General features: G+C 50.5%; 2 protein-coding genes across 4 annotated transcripts in view; one reads left to right on the forward strand and one right to left on the reverse strand.

Moving 5' to 3' along the window:
• Positions 1-683: 683 nt before the first annotated feature.
• LOC103750791 (interferon lambda-1) lies at positions 684-3107 on the forward strand. The gene is made up of 5 exons (XM_008854037.1): positions 684-854; positions 1081-1158; positions 2592-2735; positions 2839-2925; positions 3009-3107. The coding sequence occupies exons 1-5, from the start codon at positions 684-686 to the stop codon at positions 3105-3107; spliced, it is 579 nt and encodes a 192-aa protein (XP_008852259.1).
• An 8117-nt stretch (positions 3108-11224) lies between these two features.
• The window catches only part of Lrfn1 (leucine rich repeat and fibronectin type III domain containing 1), a 17007-nt gene continuing 4210 nt past the window's right edge, over positions 11225-24021 (reverse strand). For all 3 annotated transcript variants that reach the window (XM_008853949.3, XM_008853950.3, XM_008853951.3), the window contains exons 3-5: positions 19788-19842; positions 17608-19050; positions 11225-12269 (exon numbers count right to left, since the gene is read on the reverse strand). In XM_008853949.3, the coding sequence (XP_008852171.1) occupies positions 11369-12269; positions 17608-19013 (2307 nt within the window). In that variant the 5' untranslated portion in view covers positions 19014-19050; positions 19788-19842 and the 3' untranslated portion in view covers positions 11225-11368. The remainder of the gene's footprint in view (positions 12270-17607; positions 19051-19787; positions 19843-24021) is intronic.

Consider the following 24021-nt stretch of genomic DNA (forward strand, 5'->3'; position numbering starts at 1 on the left):
TCTCTGCAGCGGCTGTGAATGTGGAACTCTGCCATCCAAGGGCAGAAGAGTGCCCAGTTCAGAAGAGCATGGCCCTGCCTCTTTCATCAAAGCCCCCTTCAACAGGAGGCTCAGGGCTGGTGCTGAATAAAGGCAGTCCCCCATTCTCACACAACTCACTGACGCACAGGCCTGCCTCTTCCCCAAACACCCGCAAATACCCAGAAATGAAGCCTTTCCAGATACCTGGCTACTTTCTGATCATGCCAACACCTAAAATTAATCCTCACGATCAAGGCAGCAGTTACTCATGGGAACCTTAATGTGATGCAAGTTCCTTTCTTGAACACTTTGCCTCCGCAGTCAGGCAGCCACATTCATACACATACAAGTCCCCCACCCCAGTACCCTGTCCCTCCAACTCAGTCTAATTTGGGGAACCCAGCCTTTGATGTCCTCAAAAAGACTGGTTTTGCAGACTCCTGACACTAGATTCAGTTTCTCTTTCCTTCTTTGTCAGCCCCAATACACCTGGCCACACCCACACCTGTTCACTCAGTGGCCCCAGGACTGGCTCCACCTACAGGCACGGTCTGGTTTACTTTCATTCTTTTTTCCACTTTAGACACATCATCAGGAATGGCATGTGTTGCCCAGCTTAAAAAGAAGAGCCATGCAGCCTGGGAAACACTGGAGACTTCAGCATGGTTGCAGTGTGGCTGCTGCTCCCTGCAGCCATAATGCTGGGCTTGGCCATAGCTGCTCCTTTCCCTCCTTCCAAGCCCACCACTGCCAAGACTAGCTGCCATATTAACAGCTTCCAATCTCTGTCACAACAGGAGTTAAATACCTTTAAGAAAGCCAAAGATGCTTTGGTGAGTTGCCAATACCATTATGGGCTAAACTATACCACTCCCACTAGGGTGAAGATGCTAGCCTGCTTCTGTGGAATAATCTCCAACTTTCTCCTATGGGCTAGCCTCAAACCTTCCCACTATAGCTAATCTCTATCCTTTCTAATACAGGTTCAGCTCAAATCCTCTTGCCAGTCCAAGCCTTCAAGCCTCTTGTATAGGCTAACCTGTGCCCCTTTCTCTTAAGGAAGAGACATTGCTGCAGAAGGATGTCAGGTGCAGTACCAAGCCATTCCCCAGTGGCTGGGACCTGAGACAGCTTCAGGTGAGTTAGAAGCCAGCCACATTTACCTTGTCCCTCCCTTCTTCTGTGGCTGCTCTAGACCCATCCCCCTTGCCTGTAGCAACCCCTACATCCCTCAACTGCCTCCATTACACCCATTCTTACCTAGTTCCTTTTCTTCACTCTCTTTTTGGTGGGAAGAGGACACAGGGTCTCACTATGCAGCCAAAGCTGGCCTCCATCTTGAAATCTTCCTGCCTCAGCCTCCCAAAAGCTGGGATCATAGACATGTGCTACCACATCTGACTCATCTCTCTCTTCGTGTCCCCAGCCTGTCCCCAACCTGTGCCCCTGTCCTGGGCCCCACTTGTCTGCTCTACACACGAGTTATCTCTCCTTCCCCTCACACATCCTCTTTCCACTGTCACTCATCTCTCACAATGATCCTCTTCCAGCCTGTGCTTCTCTTCCTCCTCCTATCCATGCAGCCTCTCCCTTTCCCCAGCCTCTCCCTACCCTGTTCTCTTCCCAACTCTCCTTACCCCATCTCCCCATGAATCCCTCACTTCTGGATCTCTCTTGCCCATCCATCACCTGTCCCCACTGTGTGTCCCACAACACCTTCCCCCTGCATTGCACTCCCTACATAGCCCCATGTAGCTGTGCCTTTGGGGATTGGCAGAAGGTGTGTGTGTGTGTGTGTGTGTGTGTGTGTGTGTGTGTGTGTGTGTGTCTGTGTGTCTGTGTGTCTGTGTCTGTGTGTCTGTCTATCTGTCTGTCTGTGTTGTCTGATGACAGAGATTCAATTCAGACCTCATGCAGGCTAGGCAAGCGTTGAGCTATGCTCCAGCCCCTCACTGGGGTTTCTAGGTAGGTCCTCTACCGCTGAGCCACACCCCAGCCCCGCACGGGATTCTAGGCCGGTGCTCTACCGCTAAGCCACACCCCAACCCTTCACTGGGGGATTCTAGGTAGGTCCTCTACCACTGAACCACACCCCAGTCACGCACTGGGGGATTCTAGGCAGGTGCTCTACCGCTGAGCCACACCCTAGCCCCTCACTGGGGGATTCTAGGCAGGTCCTCTACCGCTGAACCACACCCCAGCCCCTCACTGGTGGATTCTAGGCAGGTGCTCTACCGCTGAGCCACACCCCAGCCCCTCACTGGGGGATTCTAGGCCGGTGCTCTACCGCTGAGCCACACCCCAGCCCCGCACTGCGGGATTCTAGGCCGGTGCTCTACCGCTGAGCCACACCCCAGCCCCTCACTGGGGGATTCTAGGCCGGTGCTCTACCGCTGAGCCACACCCCAGGCCCTCAATGGGGGATTCTAGGTAGGTCCTCTACCACTGAACCACACCCTCAGCCCTCACTGGTGGATTCTAGCCAAACACTCTCTGAGTCACACCCCAACCCTCACCCAGGCCTTCTTGCCTGTTTCCTCTCTCACCTCTTCTTCCTCAATTCTCCTTAGGTGCAGGAGCGCCCCGAGGCCTTGCAGGCTGAGCTGGCCCCGACGTTGAAGGTTCTGGAGAGTGTGGCTGAACCATCCCTGAGGACCCTCCTGTATCAGCCTCTTCACACACTGCGCCACATCCGCTCCCAGCTGCATACCTGCGTGAGTCCTGGGTCCTCTTTCATCCACGGTAGTCGTGGCTCCGCCCATATGGGCTTCCCCTTACCCCAGCACAGCCTCACAGCCCCCCATCCTCTGCCCACAGATCCCGGGTCCACCCATCGCAGACCCCAGGCCCCAGAGCCACCGCCTCTCCCACTGGCTGCACCTGCTCTGGAAGGCCCAGAAGAAGGTGGGACTCGGGAGGGGACCGAGGTGGGCAGCACCTGGGAGCCCTGACCCCGGGCAGCCCCTGAGCCAGTCCTGTCCCCACAGGAGACTCCTGGTTGCCTGCAGGCTTCGGTCACCTTCAATCTCTACTGCCTGCTCACCCGGGACCTGAAATGTGTGGCCAGTGGAGACCAGGGTGTGTGAATACTCAGGCCCATCCTAGCCCATTGGGGACCCCTGGACTCTATGCATTGGACCCCACCCCTGCCTTAATTTATTTCCTCTGGCCTTTAACTTACCAGAGCTGCAGCTCAGGCTGTTTATTTTTCTACTTTAATACAATATATACAAGTAAATAGCAAGGAATTGGAACCTTCTGTGTTATGGGAATCCTTGAGTTCTGTGTGACTGTTGGTATGTGACTTGGTATGAATGTCTGTGTGGTATAGACAATATTTGGGACTGTGTATTTGTGTGTCCATCTTCTGGGATGTGTATCCAGGTGACCACCTCCCCAAATCTAAGGCTAATCAAAGATTCGTCACTTGACCCATGCCTGCCCACCTGGGTGAACTTGTTTACAAACATATTTGTAAATCTCTTCCTGTGTATGTGCACTGTGTATATCACTCATACATGTATTTCTAGAGTGGAGAGGGGTCTTTATCAGTCAAGATGCTGTCTCCCATAACAAATAATCAGAAATCCCAACTCAGGCTGGGCTTCTGGTTCAGCTGGTGAAGTGTTTGCTGTACAAGAATGAAGACCTGACAGGCTGGAGAGATGGCTCAGCGGTTAAGAGCACTGGCTGCTTTTCCAGAGGATCTGGGTTCAGTTCCCAGCACCCACATGGAGGCTAGCAACGGATCCTAACTCCAGTTCTATGAGAATCTGACAACCCCTCCTGGCCTCCTTGGGCATTGCACAACATGAGTACACTTACATACATGCAGACAATACACTTATACACATAAAATAATAAATAAATCAAAAAATAAAAATAACTATACAACCGCATATTTAAAAATACAAATGAATAAAAAATTTTTTTAAAAGATGTGTAGTATGCCAGGTGTGGTGCTACACAACTATAATTCCAACACTCAGGAGGTAGAGGGAGTAGAATCAGGAGTTCAAAGTCACCCTAGGCAAATATCCAGTTCAAGGCCAGCTTGGGCTGTTTGAGATCCTATCTCAACAAGCAACAGCAAAAAGATTCACTTGGGAGTCTGGGGAGGAAGCTTTATCCCCGAAAACCTGCCCCTGGGAATGTGAAATGCCCCAACTTATTTAGAGGCCACAGCAAAGAGAATGTGAGGAGGAGCTGCCTGACAGAAGCCTAAGCTAACCAGGGAGCTTGCCACTTCCTGTTTGTCTCACAGGCTGTTGTGTAGTGAATCTCCCATGATGCATCACTTGTTTGTATGCTTTTGTGTGTGTATGTGTGTCCATGTGAATGCAGATGCAGGTGTATGTGCATACACATGAAGTCCAGAGGACAGTCTCCACTGTCATTCCTTGGGAGTTGTCCACTTTGTTTTATTTATTTATTTATTTATTTATTTATTTACTGTATTGACTGCATGTGTGTGAGTGCACCTGTGCCGTACAATGCTGTGGAAGTCAGAAGAGGGATTTGGAATCCCCTTGAACTGGAGCTAAAGACAATTTGTAGCCTACATGTGGGTGCTGGGAAAAAAACCTGGGTCCTCTGCAAGAGCAGTCAGTGCTCTTAACTGCTGAGCCACCTCTCCAGCCCCAGTAATCAACACTTCAAATCTGTATTCTCAGACAGCATGAAAGAGCAAAAATTAGGCTGGCCTTAAACTCACAGAGATCTGCCTGCCTCTGCCTCCCAAGTACTAGGACTACAGGCGTGTACCACCACACCCGGCTCAAAATAAATTGCTTTTAATGTGTATGAGTGTCTTGCCTGCCTGTATGCAGTACACCACATGCATGCAATGCCTACAGAGGCCCAAAGAGGGTGTCAGGTCCTTTGGAACTGGAGTTTAAGGATAGTTGCTAGCCACCATGTGGGTATTGAAAACTGAACCCAGATCCTCAGCCAGAGCAGCCAGCGCTCTTACCGGTGGACCATCTCTCCAGGCCCCCAAAATAAAATAAATCTTTAAAAATTCCTCCTGAGTCGGATATGGTGACACAAGCCTTTAGTCCCAGCACTTGGGAGGCAGAGGCAGGCAGATCTTTGTGAGTTCAAGGCCAGCCTGGTCTACATAGTGAGTTCCAGGACAGCTGGGGCTACATCCAGACCTACATGCAATTAACATGGCCAGCCCTCTGTATTCATGGGCTCTCCACCCATACATCCAGCCAACCTCCAATGGGAAATGTTCTACCAAACCCATCCTGCTTCTGTACTGAACAAGTCTACATTTCTTGTGATCTCTCCAAACACAGCAGAACTATTCCCACTGCAGTTACATTATATTCAGTCTGATCCTCAACTGCAGATTTAAAGGGTACAAGAGGGTGTGCGTGGGCTCCTTGTACATCCTGAGCTGTTTTGAATGAGGGACTCCAGCATCTCTGGACTTTAGTAACCTGGGGGTCCTGGATCCCATCACCTCAGAGCACCAAGGAATAGATGTGTATGCTGAACAACAACAAACCCCTCGTTCTGGAGGTCCCATTTTGATGAAGAGTTAACTCACTGGGAAAATGCTCTGTGTGTCCTGTAATTCAGAAGCATGCTCTGTGCTAAGAGCGGTGCTGCATATCTGGGATCCCAGCTCTCAGGAGGCTGAGGGAGGAGGAGTGGGAGGTCAAGGTCAGCCTGGGCTACAGAGTGAGACAGAATTAGACCAGGCTGCTCTCAAACTTAAGATCCTTCTGTCTCAATCTCCCCAGTTCCAGGATTAAAGGCATGAAGCCAATACACCAACATGTCAAGTCTTTGTGTGTGTGTGTGTGTGTGTCTATGTGTGTGTTTGTGTGTTTCTCTCTCTCTCCCTCTCTCTCTCTCTCTCTCTCTCTCTGTGTGTGTGTGTGTGTGTGTGTGTGTGTTGTGTATGCACATAAGTGTGTGGGTTTATGCAGAGGCTAGAGCAAGATGTTGGGTGTCTTCCTCTATCTCTGTATCTCTGTCTACCTTATTGCCTTGAGACAGGGTCTTCCACTGACCTTGTGCATGAGTACAGGTTCCCTCAAGACCAGAGGTGTTGGCTGTCCTGGAGCTACATAGTTACAAGCAGTTGTGAAACACTCCAACAACAATATATGTGCTGAGAACCAAACCTAGGTCCTTTGAAAGAGCAGCAAGTACTTTAAAGCACTGAGCCATCTCTTCCGCTCCGAAGTTTCTGGTGTTTTGTTTGATTGGTTTTGATTTTGGAGGGGAGGAAGGTTGAGACAGGGTCTCACTATGTAGCACTGGTTGGCCTGGAACTTGAGATAGAGACCAGGCTACCCTCAAACTCATACAGATCCACCTACCTCTGACTCCCAAGTGCTAGGATCAAAGGTATGTATCCTGTATCTTCACACCTGGCCCATTGTAATTTTTTCTGTGTGTCTTTTTGAGACAGGGTCTCCCTGCAGCCCCAGTGGACCTGGAACTCACTATGTAGACCAGGCTGGCCTCAATCTCACAGAGATCTTCCTGCCTCTGCCTCCCAAGTGCCGGGACTAAAGCTTGCACCACCACACCCAGCTTTTTTGTATTTTAAAAGAAATGCTATTTTATTTTATTTTACTTTATTTATTATTTTTATTTTATGTGTATTCGTGTATTGCCTTCATGTAGGTAAGTGCATCCGTATCATGCAATGCAGTGGAGGTCAGAAGAGGCTGTCAGATCCCTTGGAACTGGAGTTACAGACAGTGTTTAGCTGCCATGTGGGTGCTGGGATTTGAACCCAGGTCTTCTGCAAGAACAGCTAGTGTTCTTAACCGCTGAGCCATCTTTTCAGCCCTTTGTTTGTGTTTTTTTTTTTAAGACAGAGTTTCATATAGCCCAGACTGGCTTCAAACTCAATATGTAGCTGAGGATGACTTGAGCTCTTGATCCTCCTGCCTCTACCTCCTGAGTTCTGGGATCACAGATGTACTCCACCAAGCCTGTTTGTTTGTTTAGTGTTTTTCTTTTCATATTAGGTCTCACTATTTGTGGCCCAGGTGACTTGGAATTTGAGATCCTTCTGCTTCAGCCTCTGAAGTGCTGGGATTCTAGGCATGTACTGCCAGGCCCATTGGTTTGTCTATTTTGTTGGTTGCTGTAGTCCCTGCGCTGGGCTGGGCATATGGTGCATGAGCAATAAAGCTTTGAGTGAACTGAGGATGACATAGTCTGATGCTTAGGCACACAGGATTTGGAGGGCATTAGGCGCTCAATCATGGCTCTGTATATCCTGGCTGTGTGAGCTTAGATAAGCTCCTCAACCTGTCTGAGCTTCAGTTTCCTAATCTAGAAAGTTTGATGTATGTAAACTGGATGCTATGGTGCACCTCTATAATCCCAGCACTTTAGTGGCAGGTGGAGGCAGTAGGATCAGGAGTTCAAGGCTGGCCTTAGCTGCATAATGCCAGCCCAAGATACATTCAAAAGGACTAAAGAGATGGCTCAATGGATAAGAGCCCTTGCTTGGTGAGCATGAAGACCTGAGATAGAACCCTCAGCATCCACATTAAAAAATCAGGCATTGGCTGCATTGGGCATTACAGATAAATCTTGAGTTTACTGACCATCCAGCCTAACCAAAAAGACCAAGTTTCTGGTTCAGTGAGAGACCCTGTCCCAGGGGAATAAGAGTGCTAGAGGGTGGTAGAGGAAGGCACTGGGCTTCCGGCTCTTGCTTCTGCATGCATGCACACAAGGTCACACATCTACACATTCGGGTGCATGCACCACACACATACACGAATGCACACGCACACGCACACACACACATTTTTAAAGGGTTATAGCTCACTCAGTAGAGTGCTTGCCTAACATGCATTGAGGCTCTGGGCTCCATACCTAGTACTACATAAACCAAGAGTAATGGTGCATACCTGTCATCCCAGCACTCAGGAGATGGAGGCAGGAGGATCAGGCAACTCTGAGACCAGCCTGGGCTCCATAATACTTTGGGGGAGGGGAAGAAGGGAGAGAGAGTGAGAGAGAGAGAGAGAGAGAGAGAGCGAGCTGAGTACACACTGCACATATATGTTACAAGCAGTAATGGGATCTTTCAGACTGGAGTGAGGCATGTACCTATAGTCCCATCGTAAGTTCGAGTGCAGCCTGAGCTAAACATTGAGACTGCACTTCCTATAGGAGTAACATCCCTTGGTGGGTATAGTTATGTGCAGTGCCCTAGATGTCATGATCTTACACATCAGGCAAGGGATATGAGCACAGAGCCCGGCTGGTAGGAGCACTTAGTAGCCAGACATCGTCTCATGAGTGACATGGATATGTGCTGGCTGGGGCAGTAGATGAGGGAGCCATTGTCCTTACTACCTCCCATCCTGTCTGCCCAGATCCAGTCTCCTCCCTCCCGCTCTGTTTCTATTTCTGTCCTACTCGCCTCCTCCCCAGGCCTCAGGGGGCCCCTGACTGACTTGAAGCTTTCTTCCATCTTCCCCAGGATTAGGAATATTCACTGCAGGGTACCTATAAGGACTAAGAGGCCCAGGGCACCCACCCTACCCTCAACCAGCTTTCCCTCCCCAGGCAAGCCCTCAGTCACCAGAGAGCCCCTCTCTCATCACCCTCCTTTGTCACCAGCAGACCCTATTCCAGGTAAGAGCCTTCAGACCCCACACAGGTGACCACAGAGCTCTCCTTCCCCAACTCCCTCACTAGGCTGGCTTTCAAGAGCCAAGCTCAGCTAAGGTCATTGGGGCCATTCCCCAGCCTCCAGACACACCTGAGACCTACAGCCACTGCCACTATTTTCTTCCTAGGAAGCAAGGCGGGGGTGGGGGTTCTGGTAAAGGACTCCACCTCCATCTGGTTCTGACTCCTATCTGTGAAATAGGACCACGGATAGCTACCATACCATATTGCGGAGTCAGGGTGGGGCAGGAAATGCCCAGGAGAGAGGGCTTCAATTTGAGGATGGACTCATGAGGCAGCCTACCTGCCTTTTTTTTTTTTTTTTTTTTTAAATTATCGATGTTTTCAAGTTTGAGACAGGGTTTGGCTATGTTGCCTAGATTGGCCTCAAACTCCTGGGCTCAGGTAATTGTACTGCCCCAGCCTCCTGAGTAGCTGGGTGTCTACCAAGCATGATGCATGGCCTCTGCCAGCATCACCTACCTTTTTATTCTTTACGCACTTTGTTGGTTTAGTTTTCTTAATGTATGTAAGTGCATGTATGTAAGTGCACCTGTGTCATGCAATGCCCTCAGAGGTCAGAAGAGGGTGTCAGATCCTCTAGAATTGGAGTTATGGACAGTTGTTAGCTGCCATGTGGATATGTGGGTGCTGAACCTGAATCTTCTGCAAGAGCAGCCAGTGCTCTTAACCACTGAGCCATCTCCCCAGCCCTGGTTTAGGTTTTTGTTGTTGTTGTTTTAACTTTTTATTTATTATTTAATTTATTTATTTAATTTATTTATTTAATTTTGGTCTTTTTTGATACAGGGTTTCCCTATAGCCATAGCTACAGAGGCTGGGAAGATGGCTGAGTGGGTTAAGTGCCTACCATGCAAACATGAGGACTTGACTTTGGATTCCCAGCACCTACATAAAAAGCATATCTATAACCCCATTGCTAGGGGTGGGAATGGACATTGTAAGTGGAAGACCCGTGAAGTTCACTGGCCGGCCAGCCCAACTAAACAGATAAGCACCAGTGAGACACTCCATCTCAAAAAAGAAGGTGATGCCAGGCATGGTGGCACATGCCTTCAAATCCCCAGCAGAAGCAGGTGGATCTCTACAAGACTGAAGCCAGCCTGGTCTACATAGTAAGATCCAGGCCAGGCCAGCTGGGACTACAGGGAGGCCCTGTCTCAAAAAAAAAAAAAAGTGGAGTGCGATAAAGACATCTGATATCTGCCCCTGGCCTCCACATGCACATGTATGGGCAAGCACACCTGCACATCCATGCATAACCCACACACACATAATAAGTAAATACTGCAGCTGGGCCGGGTGTGGTGGTACACATCTTTAGTCCCAGCACTTGGGAGTCAGAGGCAGGAATAGGATCTCTGTGACTTCAAGGCCAGCCTGATCTACATAGTGAGTTCCAGGGCAGCTAGAACTACAGGAAGACCCTCTCAAAAAGGCAAAAAACAAACAAACAAACAAACAAAAAAAACCACAACTGCAGCTGAAATTACTAAAAAATTAATCTCGATTGTCCACCTCCTGGCTATGCCACCACAGACATATTATCTAACTCTTCTGGGGCTCAGTGTCCCCTCCCCCCCAGGACCAAACCCAGGGCCTTGTGCTTGCTAGGCAAGGGCTCTACCACTGAGCTAAATCCCCAACCCCTCAGGGTCCTCGCCTGTAAGATGGAGTAGCAGTACCCAAGTCCTAGAGTTATTGTGATTAAATGACTTAAGCGGTCCTCACATACTGGGCACCTCACTAAGGGTCGACTATTACTCCCCACCTCCACATCTGCCTAGCCTCATGTTATTCTTGATTTAATCTGCCTTGGAGTCTTTCTGATGCCACGGAGGTCACCCCAGGAGCCCCGAGTCTCATGGATACACACACAGGTCAGCAGAGCCGCCTCAGACACAGAAAAAAGTTTAATTCTGCTGCGGCGGAGGGTCCCGGCTCTGATAAAGAGGGGGATTTGGTTTTGGATTTTGCTCATGGGGGATTTATTGGGGGGACAAGGAAGGCAGAGGGAAGAGTCTGGTCCTTCAGTGGGACCTGCCCCGGATACTGGATGGTGAAGAAAGGGAATCAGGAGAGACAGGGACACTGGACAAGAAACAAAAACAAAAATAAGGGCGGGCAGCGGGACAAGAGACGACCATGGGACAGAGAAAGAAGACAGGAGGGACAGAAACATTAGACAGAGGGCGGGATAGAGACAGACGCAGGGAAAGGAGGACCCCTCCCTCCAAACCAGACTGGATGGGACGGGGGTGTAGTGGGGGTGGGGGGCGGAAAGTGGGAGTGAGGGGGATGGGGACTTTAGAGGCCGCCGCGGGACAGAATAAGATCTAGTCCAGCCAGATACAAGAAATAGGCCCCTCGCCCCTGCCCTGGGGTCCCGGGCTGAAGGGGAGAGGGGACTTCGTGTCTCAGTGCTGCAGTGTGGGGGGTCCCCGCCCCTCCCCGCGCTTCGCTGTGTAAGGCACCGGCTCCAGCGAGGTCCGCGAGCGCGCAGGGGGCGGGGCGACGAGGGGCGTGGCCTCGAGCCGCGGCTAGCTCCGCCCCTCGCGGCTCTGTTCTCTCCAGCCGTGCGAAGCATCCTTCTTTCCCCACGCCCCGCCCTCGCTGGGCGGTGGTCCACGGCCTCCAGGCGTCCCGGTGCGCGCCTGCCGGCTCACACGGTACTCTCCAGCATCCACTCGGTACTGGTGAAGGCCAGGCGCGCCCTGGCGGAGCTCAGCCCCAGGTCTCCATCCTCCCCGGCCGCGCCCACTCCGGCCCCGTCCAGGTGCGGCGTGGAGCGGTGGCGCTTTGTCCGCCGGGCGCGGCGCGGGTAACTGTGACTCTGGAACAGTGCCCCGTAGTCCCCGTCGAAGGAATAGCGTTGCTGTGGCCTCGGCCGAGCCGGGGCTCCCCCAGGAACCAGAGCTAGAGTTGGGGGCGCTGAAGCTGGTGGCCCCAAGGCCCCTGAACGGCTCCTCCGAGGACCCGTCCCAGACCGAGGCTCCTCCCCACAAGTTTCCTCGGAAGGCAGCAGACACAGCGAGGTGGCCGAGCCGCCCAGAGAGCGTCCCAGAGCCACCTCTTGTACGGCGGAGGTTGCCTCGGCTGCGGTGGCCTTCGCCTCCACGGCGACAGCGGCGGGGACAGCCACCTCGCGCAGCGCCTCGTAGCAGTCCGGCGCCGGTGGGGCCGACGCCTGCTGCGCGCCTGCGCCATTGGTCTGCGAGCACACGTGGCTGACCCGAGGGGGCGACCTGGAGGTGCCCTTGACGCGGCGGCTGTCCCCATCGCCATACACCTTGTAGCGAATCATGAGCAGAACGATGAAGACGAGGACCGAGGCGACAATGACGCCCCCGATGGCGATGATCATGGTGCCGCCCAAGAAATGGGCCCTCAGAGGGCGGCAAGGTGCAGGGTCCCCAGCCGTCGTGAACTGCACGCAGCCCACCACTCTGGTGGCCGGCAGCGCGGTGGCCCCGTCGTCGTAGACTGCCAGCACACACAGGTCGTAGGCGCGGCCCGCAGCCAGATCATTCACCAGGAAGGTCTGGCTGGTGGAAGGGATCATCCTGCAGGGGGGGGGGGGGGGGGGGGGGGGGGGGGGGGGGGGCGGGGAATCAGGGCGGAGTTAGCCCCACTCTCAACCATGCCCCTTCGCCTTACGCCCCACCCATGGTGAATCAAGCTACCGTGTCTCACCCCTTCTAAGACCAGAGCAGCCTTTCAGTCTCCTCCATCAATATATTGCCAAGGATCACTACTCCTGGCCATCAGCTACATTCCCCTACCTCAGGCTTATCATCCTTGGGTATCACCTACTGGGACATTATCTACTCACATTATCACTCAAGTGCCCTTATTTACATATATGTGCCATTAAAGAGCTTGATGGCCATGGCCATGCCCCCTAATCTGCATGACCTTCCCCTACCTACTTAGGTGGACCTGAGGTCAAAACAGCTTGTTTTCTTCCCATTGGGACAATGGATGGTCTTCTAATTCCTTTTAAATTTTTAAGAAATTTTTGTTTCGTTGCTTTGTTTTGTTTTGTTTGAGACAGGATCTCATGTAGTCCAGGGTAGCCTCCAATTGCTGTGTAGATGTGGATGACCTTAAACATCTGGTCCTCCTTCCTCCACCTTCCAAATGCTAGGATTACAGGCTTACAAGCATGCACAACAATGTCCAGCTTTGTGTATGCATATGTATTGTATGTGTTCCTCTGTGTATGCATGTGTGTATATGTGTTTCTGTGTGTATGTATGTGTACATGTGTGTGTTTACGTGTGTGTATGTGCCTGTGGTAGAGATCAAGCCCAGGTTTTCTGCAAGCACTGTACCAGCTGAGCTACATCCCCAGCCCTGGTTTGTCTTTTTGAGATATTCTTGCTGGTGGGGGGGGACGCAGCGGGTGTGGCCACACCCCACCCTTAGGTAAAAATCTCTCTCCAGGCACAATTTCCAAGCACCTCAACTACATATGCCCACTTGTTCCCCTATAATTGTGCCAGGATGGCAAGCCACACCTTGTATTTGCCACATTGGGATGGTGGTTCTACTGTGCTGGGCTCAACCATGCCTCACTCCTTGTCAGGATGAAAACCAGCCCCATAGGAAAGCCCATCCCTGGACCACCACAACTCACTGAATCATACTCCCCAAATCTCATGCACAATTGAATGAAATAAATGAAGACAAGCAAATTATCTTTTTGCCATAGACTCCTCTCCTCAGATGAGGCACAGTACAAAAAGGATCTTTATCTGCACACATCTGGGCACGAAGCCTGTCTGGGTTTGAATCTCTTCTCTGTCCTCTTGCTAGTTCTGTGACTATGGGCAAATTCTTTAACATCCCTGTGCTCCATTTCTCTCTAATAGGGGCAGTAGGAATTCCCACATCCTAGAGACAGCAAAAGGAATGAATGAGCTAACAGATCCAAAGCCTGGCCTAACGGTATCACTGTGAGCTAATGCCCCACCCAATGCTGCCAGCAGCTCTTGTGGGGCTCCCAGTCTTCTGCCACCTACTCTCCTCTACATCTAAGAACCCCTCCAAGGCCACTCCTACAGGCTCATTTGCTGATCACATCTTGCACAGCCTCTTGGCCATGTCCAGCCTCAGGGAACCTTGATTGACATGCCTAGTACCCATCTTTACAAGCTCTCTTCTCCTGCAAAGGCCCTTAGTGACTCACCAGGGACAAGCACCACCTCTTCCTGTGCCTCAGACCATGCTAGACAAAAAATAAAGCCAAGCCTCATTTCCACCCATGCTTACCTGTTACAGGCCCTCCAGCAGGGCCACCTGCTGGTGCTGAGACCCCACCAGAAATGTCCCATAACTGTTATCAGGAGCCACCCTCCATCCCAAGAATTCAAGCATGGGCCCACATTCAGAAAGCCTCCCCCCCATACACATACACTCTCTTACTCAGTCACCTGTCTTTCCACAGCCTACCCATTCCCCAGCCACCCCAAACCCCTTTTGGGCTTCAATTTCCCCTTGTCCTCTCCTAAGAGGCTTGGATTCCCTTGTTTCTTCTCCCCAGATAACCAGTTGCTAGGGGATCCCCCTTTTTCAAGGACAGTCACTGGCTCCTTAAGAAAGTGTGTGCCCATGAGTCTCTAATTGGCTGCCAGACCAGAGTAAGCAGCCAAGCAGGCTTCTGATTGGATGTCCCCTCAGCCCATGGCTGCAGAGAGGAGGTTAACCCCTGCAGTGCTGCCTTATGTACAGGCACTTGAAATGGATGATGTAGGACTAGAACAGAGGCCCTCAGGGAAGAAGAGTTCTGGGGTCTTGCATGGCTGGGGAGAGGGGGCCATCAAGATCTGCATATATGCAGGGTCTGAACCCTTATCCTACCCCGCCATGTAGTGGCTGTGGGTCAGACAGAAGCAGAAGACAGAAACGGAGAGTCACAGAAACTAAGTTATTGACAGGCCACTTCCCATCCCTGGTTGGCAAACAGTAGGTGTTCAATAAGTGTGTGTTCACAGCATATAAAGAATAGCTCTGCTACTTTCTATATGTCTGAGAGCAAATGATTTCTCCCACTGAGGCTTAATGTCTGTGACTGAAAAGGGAAAGGGGTAGGAGTTTGGCTCAGTGGTAGAGTGCTTGCTTAGAATCTACCAGTAAGGGGCTGGGGGTGTGGCTCGGTGGTAAAGCACCTGCTTAGAATCCACCAGTGAGGGGCTGGGGGCTATGGCTCAATGGTACAGTGATTGCCTAGCATATGTGAGGCCCTGGGTTCAATCAACAGCACCACAAAAATAATAAAAATGAAGTAAAGGTCAGCAAGATGGCTCAGTGTGTAAGGGCACTTGCTGCCAAGTCTGACAACCAGAGTTCAATCCCTAAGACCCACACAGTGGAAGGAGGGAACCTCTCCTGAAAACTGTCCTCTGACTTTGACACGTCTGCCACGATACATGCATGCTCATGTACATACACACACTTATAAAAGAATAAAAGCAATTTAAAATTCTTTTAAATTAAATAAAAAGAGAGGGAGTAATGAAATCTGCTTCGTAGCAAACTTGGGAGGGAAGACTACAATTGCATGTTTGGAAATATTTTATCAAGTTTTCTGTTTGGTTCCTTGGTTTGCATACTCTTTGTAAGACTGAGTCAGTCTAATCTACCTAGGGAGAGCCTAACATGGGATCTAGCACACTGCTGACATCTTACTCAGTGTTGGACGACCATAAGCAAATTGAGGAAGGTAGATACTATTCCTGTAATGGCAAAAAGATCCAGAGTTCCCTGCCAGCCTGGACTACATAGTGAGTTGAAGGCTAGCCTGGGCTACAAGGGCAAGCTCCTGTCTCAAAAACAAAAGGGAGACAGCATCAAGGGGAAAGAGACCTGTGGCAAAAAGACTGACTGCCAAGGATAGAGACAGAAGACACCAAGAGGCGAGCTTTTTGGTAAAGGGCTGAGCACGCTCAAGAGTTAAATTCCCACAGGTGAGGAAATGGTCCCAGCCCCTCTAACATCCCAAAGGAAGTCAAGCACAGGGATAGGCACTCAGTGGGCACTGTAGAGTTAGAGTGCAGAATGGGAAGCATTGACAAGAAGATGTGCCCAAGTAGCCAACAGCCATTTATCAAGTGCCCAATGTATGCTGTGCCAGGCTCTGTGACTGAGAATCATACTGATAAGCTACCAAGATGGAGATACCACAGGACCCAGGCAATGATTCACCATGGGCCTCCATGAGTACCCACTGGGCTGGGTACTCCGAGGGCAGGGGCTGGGGCTTCTGTTTCCTTGGGTCTCAGATGCCAATGGTCACACAGAAAGCAGCAAAGCTTTTTGTGGTTTTATTTCTTTTTGTGGTTTTATTTTCTTTTTTGAAGCAGATTCTGACTGTGTAGTTCTGGATGGCCTTATAGTCTCTATTATAACCCAGACTGACCTCAAACTCGAGATCCTCCCGCCTCAGGTCCCAAGTAAGTGCTTGGATTACAGGCATGGGCCATGATGCCTGCTTTAGATCTTCCCTTTGTATGCCGAACACACACACATTGAATACCTCCTGTTTCCCAGGCAAGGATGGAAGAGGTAGATGATTATTTCTTTAAAAACTCTTGTTTCTGCTGGGCGTGGTGGCACACACCTTTAATCCCAGCAGAGGCAAGTGGATCCTCTGTGAGTTCGAGGCCATCCTGGTCTACAGAGTGAGTTCCAAGCAGCTGAAGCTACAGGGAAACCCTGTCTCAAAAAGTCAAAAATGAAAAAAAAACACTTGTTTCTGTGACTCTCCAACTTACCTTTCTGTTTTCTTCTCTCTGACCCACAGTCACAGCCAGCTCAGGGCCTAGTATACAGAGTCTAAGTGCTTAATGAGGGCAAGATGGACAGGAAAGAGACAGGTTGAGAAGTAAAAACAAGAGAACCCTAGAGATGCTGGGAAGAGGTAACTGATATCCATCTCTCTACACCCTGTTACAGGTCTGTTCACCCAGGCAATGGCTTCTAACTCAGGCCTGTGTGGAAATAACTTACATTTCTATTTTTCTATGTTGTTTTGCTTCCTGTTTCTAGAATGTACCTGATACTGACATATAATTTATAAATGGGAATGTTACTGTAAATACACGTTTTGTATGCCAAAATGTTTACTTGATGGGATTCATGATCGGAAACCTCTGGAGAGCAAGCAATGCTGACCATGGGCCCCATGCAATATTGTTTGGTGGTACTAGGGATGGAACCCAGGGCCTCACCCATGCTGAGAAGAGCCTACCACTGAGTTACACCCCTGGCCTCTCACCACTGGATTCTAGACAAGCTCACTATGACTGAGCTATATGATTCCTGCCCTCTTTCTTTACTTCTTAAATTTTTAATTATTTTTTATTTATGTGTATGTCTGTGTGTATGTGCACACTCATGTGTGCAGGTGCCCACAGAGACTAGAAGAAGGTATTGGATCCCCTCCAGCTGGAGTTACTGATGGTTGTGAACCACCTGATGTGGGTGTTCAGAAGTGCACTCTGGTCCTCTGCAAAAGCAGCAAGTGCTCTTAACCATTGATCCATCTCTCCAGCCCCCACTTTTTAAAAAATTTTGAGACAGGGTATCTCTAACTTGTCCAGACTGGACTTGTTCTTGTAATCCTCCTTCCTCAGCCTCCTAAGTGCTGGGACCACAAGCCTGCACCAGGCACCACTCACTGTTAGAACTCCACTGCCCAGCCCTGCTCTGGCTCCTGTTAAATGTTACACAAACATTTCCTATGTGTATCAAACACAGAGACAGAGAAACAGAAATAGAGACAGGCCTATCCAGAACCTAGACCAAGAACAAAGTCAAGAGGATGAAAGGATAGGTTGGGGGGGAGGGCAGGAGGCCGGGGTTGGAGAGGAGGTCCTGGGGCCGCAGCACCACACCCACCTGTAGACCAGAGAGTCATCAGCAGAGCTGTTGTACTGGACTTGGTACATGCGGATGCCAGGCACCGGCCTCTGGGCTGGCCAGCGGATGAGCACAGAACTGGATGTGAGCTCTGCTGCCACCAACCTGCGCTCGGCAGCTGAGTCATTGGTACCTGGTCGGCCAGGTGTAGCAATGTCAGATGAGCCCGGCTCAGTAAGAGGTGGAGGAGCAGCAGGGGGTGGCGCCATCAGTGGCAGAGGTACCACACATACCTCCACGGGTGCAGTGGCTTCCCCTGCTGCATTGGAGGCGATGCAAGTGAAGGTGCCACTATCCCTCAAAGTGGTGATAGTTACATCCAGCGTCCCGTCCCCACGGACTCGGGTCCGGCTGGAGTTCCCCAGCAGCCGCCCATCAGGTGCCACCCAGTGCACCACGGGCTCAGGATCTCCCACTGCCCGGCAGCGCAGACTGACCGCCTGGCCTTCCACCACCAGTGCCTTGCCTCCTGCCTGCCGTGTGATCAGCGGGGGCTCACAAAGAAACTCCTCCTCTGGGATGGACCAAAAGTAGCGGTCAGTGAGATGCTCCGGAGTGGCGCACGTCTCCAGATCATCCTCCCTGGTCAGGCGCCGAAGCCAGAGGAGTTCACAGTTGCAGTGCAGGGGGTTGCCACCGAAGCTGACCGTCAGAGGTGTGGGTGGCTTGGGTCCACCGCCCTGGGATCTCAAGAAGAGCCCGTCCGGCGGGAGTTTATGCAGACGGTTGGAGGTCATGTCCAGACGCACAAGTTTGTGCAGTTGCACAAAGGTGCCCTCCGCGATATGATCAATGAGGTTGTGGTCCAGTGTGAGGGTATTCAAGTTCACCATCTGACCTACCGCCTCCCACGGCAGAGCCTCCAGGTTGTTATAGGACAGATCCAGGTCTTCTACGGTGGATAAGAATGCATCAAAGGCTGCAGACTCCACCTTGCGGATCTGATTGTTGGCGAGGATCAGGTGGCGGAGGTTCCCCAAGCCACGAAGCTGGTCCCCGCGCACCTCTGCCAGCCGGTTGCTGTCGAGGTGCAAGGCCCTGAGCGCACGGAGGTCAGCAAAGGCTCCCGGCGCCACCTGGCCGATGGTGTTGCGGGACAGGGTGAGATGCACCAGGCTGGTCATGTTGGCAAAGTCTCTGCGGCGCACAGCAGCAATGAAATTGTCTGTGAGACGCAGCTCTACAACCCGCCGGTCGATTGCAGGAGGCACAAAGAGCAGGCCGGTCTTGGCACACAACATAGTTAGTGTTGGTGCCACGTTCTGACAGATGCAGCGACCGGGACAGGGTTGGCCACGAGATGCCCCCGCCCAGAGCAGCAACAGAAAGGGCAAAGCAGCAGGTGGTGGTGACAGGAACCCGGAGGAGAAGGGGCCCAGAGCCATGGTGCAGGGGAGAGGCAGGAAGAGGGGGATGTGAGACCTGAAGAAGGAGACAGTCAACTAGGCTCAGGGCTTGGTCATCACCCACCCAGCCCTGCTAAAAGTCAAACTGGACACCTCCACTTCAAATGACTGGGTTCTGACATGAACAGACTTCAACAGCAGGCAGCAAGCACAGTTTTTTTTTTTTTTTTTTTTTTTTTTTTTTGAAGCCAATTTTTTTTTTTTTTTTTTTTTTGGTATGTATATGAGTGTTTTGCCTACATATAAGTGCACCACCTGCATGCAATGGCCATGGAGGCCAGAAGAGGGTGTCGGATCCCCTGAAACACCCACAGTTGTTAGCTGTCATGTGGGTGCTGGGAACCGAACAGAGGTCCTCTGCAAGAGCAGTCACTGCTTTTAACCCCTGAGCCATCTCTCCAGCCATCTTCACCTTTTTGAGACAAGGTCTCACTAAATAGCCTAGGCTGCCCTACAACTTGCAATACATCCCAGGCTGGCCCTGAACTCATCATGATCCTCCTGTTTTTGCCTTCTAAGTGCTAAGATTACAGTCCTGTTGCCCAGATCAGATTACAAATTTTCCAGATTGGTACATTACCACTGCCTCACTCTGGACTCTTCCACCCTGACCTTTGTCGAGCCCCTAGTATCTCCCTGATGTCTCATAAATTCCCTACCCACCAAATATTCTGAAATCACTGTTGACAGTGATTTTAAGGCCATGGATGTCAAACCCATATTCTCAGTTCAAATCCCAGCTGTGACACTTACTAGCTGTGTGACCTCCAGCAAGTGTCTGAACCTCTCTGAATCTCGGTTTCCTCATCTGTAAAATGAAGATAAGGAACAGGTCTTATTTTGGTGAGGATGATATGGATTCATGAAGGTGGCAGTTAGAACAGTGCCTGGCATGCAAAATGGGCTTAGCACATGCTAGCAATTATTAGTAGCATCATCATCGAGTACCCAATGCATAACAAGTACACATCTGTACACTGTTAGCAAGAGCAAGGGCTTTAAATTTATTTTTATTGCTAGGTGTGGTAGCACATGCCTTTACTCTCAGCACTTGGCAAGTAGAGGCAGGCAAATCACTGGGAGTTTCAGGCCAGCCTGGTCTACATAGCAAGGTCCAAGTCAGTTGGGGCTACATAGTGAAACCCAGTCTCAGATTTTTTTTAATTTAATGTGTGTGCATGACATGTGGGGATGTAGGGGTGCATGCCACTGTGTGCATGTGGAGGTCAGAGGACAACTTTGTGGAATCAGTTCTCTCAATCCACTTTTATGTGGCTTCTGGGGATCAAACTCAGATGGCTAGGCTTGGCAGCAAGCACCTTTACCTACTGAACCATGTTGCTGGCTCACAAGTGCTTTAAAATCAGAGTCAAGTACAAATTCTGGCTCTCATCTACAAGCTCTATGATATCACATTGAGGATTCTCCAGCCTGGGACATTGTTTCTTTTTTTCCTTTTTTTTTTAAATTTCTTTGTTTGTTTGAGATATGAGAGTGTTATAACAGCCAAGCAGGCCTTGAAGTCACAATTCTCCTTAAGTCATAAGTTTTTTTTGTTGTGGTTTTGGTTTTTTGAGACAGTGTCTTATATAGCACAAGCTAGTCCAGAACTTGCTATATTCTCAGGACTAACCTTTGAACTCCAGATCCTCCTACCTCAGCCTCCCAAGTGTCAGGGTTATCAGCATATACTACCACACCCAGAAAGGTCATAATTTCTTTTTTTGGAACACGATGTGTAGAACAGGGTAGCTTCAATCTCACAGAGATCCACCTGCCTCTGCCTCCCCAAGTGCTGGGATTAAAGGCATGCATCACCACACCTGGCCTGCCATAGTTTCTTGAGCTTCTAAATTGAAATAATGCTCCTACCATCTCCACCGAGTTTATACATGGTGGGCAGAGAAGGGAAAAGTAGGAGAGGTTGAAAAAAAAAGAATCAAAGTTTCCCAGCTCAGCCAGGTAAGTCTTCCTCTGAGTCTCAACCCGTCTTTCTGGCTTCACTGAGCTCCCAAGCAGGGCTGGCTCTGGTACTTCATCTGCAGGTACATAGGAGACCCAGACACGCCTATAGGGGCATGCACACATACACTCTGCTCCAGGCAAAAACTTTCATGGGGATTCCCCCTCCAGCAGCTGCAGCCCACGATGTGTCAGCTCCCATCACAACACAGGATGAGTGGGGAGGGGGTGAAGAGGAAAGGATGGGAAGGGGGGGCATCCTCAACACTATCTTCATCCCACCCTGTCCTATGCCCCAGCCTCTGCTGGCCAAACTCCCAGGAATCTGTGTGGGGTGGTAGTCATATGTGGCCTTAATCTTTCTACCCATGGAAAGAAGACTGGGACCAAGAAAGCCAGAAAAAGGCAAAAAGTAGATGCAGAGAGAGGCAGATTCAGAGAAAGGCAAAAAGAGAAAGTCTCCCAAGAAGGTGAAGCAAGCTCAGGGCATGTGGGTGTGGCTCAGTGGTAGAGCACCTGCCAAGAATCCCCCAGTGAGGGGCTGGGGTGTGGCTCAGTGGTAGAGCACCTGCCTAGAATTCCCCAGTCAGGGTCTGGGGGTGTGGGTTAGTGGTAGAGCATTTGTCTAATATGTACAAAGGCAGGGCTCCACCCCTAACACCACAGGAAAAAAGAAAAAACAAGCCAGTTATGGCAGCACACATCTCTAATTCCAACTATCTAGGGGTAAAAGCAGGAAGATTGGAAGTTCAAGATCATTGGCTGATGAGATGACTCAACAAGTATAAGTGTGTGGGGAACAAACCTGAGGACCTGAGTTCAACTCCTACCCAAACCCACATAAAGATGGGAGGAGAAAACCAACTCTGACGGTTGCCCTCTGAACTCCATAGGTTCACCATGGCACGTGCCAGCCACTGCCCCCCATTATAAAATTTAAAAGTTCATTATCATTCTTGGCTATATATATATGGTACTCAAATCTCATCTGGGATGCCTAAAACCTTATCTCAAAACAAATAAAATGGGCTGGCAAGATGGTTCATCACCAAGGATGACACCCTGAGTTCTATCCCCAGAACCAACGTGGTAGGAAACTGCTACAACCTGTCCCCTGACCTCCACACATGCACTTGGTGGCTGAGTGCCTTTATCTGTTGTACCAACTTTCTGGCCCCCAATTTTTTCTTCATATGTCTCTGTGGTGTATGTGTGTGTGTGTGCATACATGTGCACCTGTGTGTGCATGTAAAGGGCCCAAGGTTGAGATTGGGAGTCTTCTGATTGTCCTTCATGCTGTTCATTGAAGCAGGGAGGGTCTTTAATTGAGCCAGAGCTTTCCCACTGGGCTTCTCTAGCCAGCCAGCTTGCTCCCAAGAGCCCCCCTACATTTCAAGTGCTGGAATTGCAGGCAGTCTACCATGCCCAGCCAGCATTTACCCAAGTTCTGGGGATCTGAACTCAGGTCTTTATGCCTCTGCAGCAAGCGCTTTAACTGCTGCACCATCTCCTCAGCCAATTTTTATCTTTTTTTTTTTTTGGGGTGTGGCTCAGTAGTAGAGCATCTGCCTAGAATCCCCCAGTGAGGGGTTGGGGGTGTGGTTCAGAGGTAGAACACCTTCCTAGAATCCCCAGTGAGGGGCTGGAGGCATGGCTCAGTGGTAGTGAACTTGCCTAATGTTCTTGAGGCTCTGGGTTCAATCCCCAGGACTGTAAAAGAGGAACGCTAGGGGTGGTGGTATATACTTGTAATCCCATCATTCAAGAATGTGAGGCATCAGATTGGGAATTTCAGACCAGTCTGGGCTACAGGGCAAGAGTGTATCTCAAAAAGCTAGGGGGGGAGGGGGAAGAGGAGGAGGAGGAGGAGGAGGAAGAGGAGGAGAAGGAGGAGATGATGAAGAGACAAAGCAACAGTGAAGCAAAGGGAAAAACAGTGGCAAGGAAAGAGAAAAGAGACTGAGTCAGAGAGATAGAAAGAGGAAGAGAGGGAGAGACAGGCAAAGGAAAGTGTTAGAGCTAAAAGTAGAGGAAGAGCTGGGTGTGGTGGCCCACGCCTCTAATCCTGGCACTTGGGAGGCAGAAGCAGGCAGATCTCTGTGAGTTCCAAGTCAGCCAGCACTGTATAGTGAGACACTGCCTGAAAAAAAATATGGAGGAAGAAAGATACAGATGGAGGAACACAGGGATGAGGCCGAAGAAAGAAACAGGCAGGGCCAGGGTCACCCACCATTTCTGAGCATAACCCCCTCTCCCGTTTCATTCTCCCCCCTCTAAGTTGATGTTCTGTTTTTTTTCAAGTCTTTTTGGGACAGGATCTCCCTGTAACCCCAGCTGGTCTAGAACTCACTATGTAGACCAGGCTGGCCTCAAACTTGCAAAGATCTGCCTGCCTCTGCCTCCCAGGTGCTGGGATTAAAGGCATGCACTACCACTCCTGGCATTTAAGTTGATGTTCTGGACTAACTAGAAACCCAGGTCTAGAAAGTGGGCCTCACTATTCAGAGCCCTGGCAGTGCACTTGCTTGCTCGTGGGCTCCCCAGGGTCCAGAACCCCTATCAATGAAGCAAGCACAGACTCTCACCTCCTTCGGCTGCAGTGGACTCAGAGGAAAGACAGCAGCATTGAAAACAGCTAATGGTTACCCAAAGGCACTTACTTCAGTACCACTTGTCAGAATCTCATCCCACTGCTGGGGTTCACACCCCAGGTCCTGGCTGTGTGGTTTTGGTGAAGCAACTCCCCTGCCCCCCAGCCTCACTGTACTCATCTGTAAAATAGGGACAATGATGGGACCAAGCTACCTCACCGGTTTTGAGGAGGATCCAAAGAGAATATTTTGGAACACAGCATAGTTCCTGACAAAGGCAATACTACGTACATTGGGGGATTCTAGGCAGGTGCTCTACCACTGAGCCACACCCTGACCCCTCACTGGGGGATTCTAGGCAGAAGCTCTATAAATAAATCACAGCTCCAGCCTTTTTTTTTTTTTTGAAACTGGATCTCACTAAGCTCTCAAGG

This window comes from Nannospalax galili, unplaced genomic scaffold (assembly GCF_000622305.1).
Source record: "Nannospalax galili isolate Female #2095 unplaced genomic scaffold, S.galili_v1.0 scaffold886, whole genome shotgun sequence".
NCBI classification, from domain to species: Eukaryota; Metazoa; Chordata; class Mammalia; order Rodentia; family Spalacidae; genus Nannospalax; species Nannospalax galili.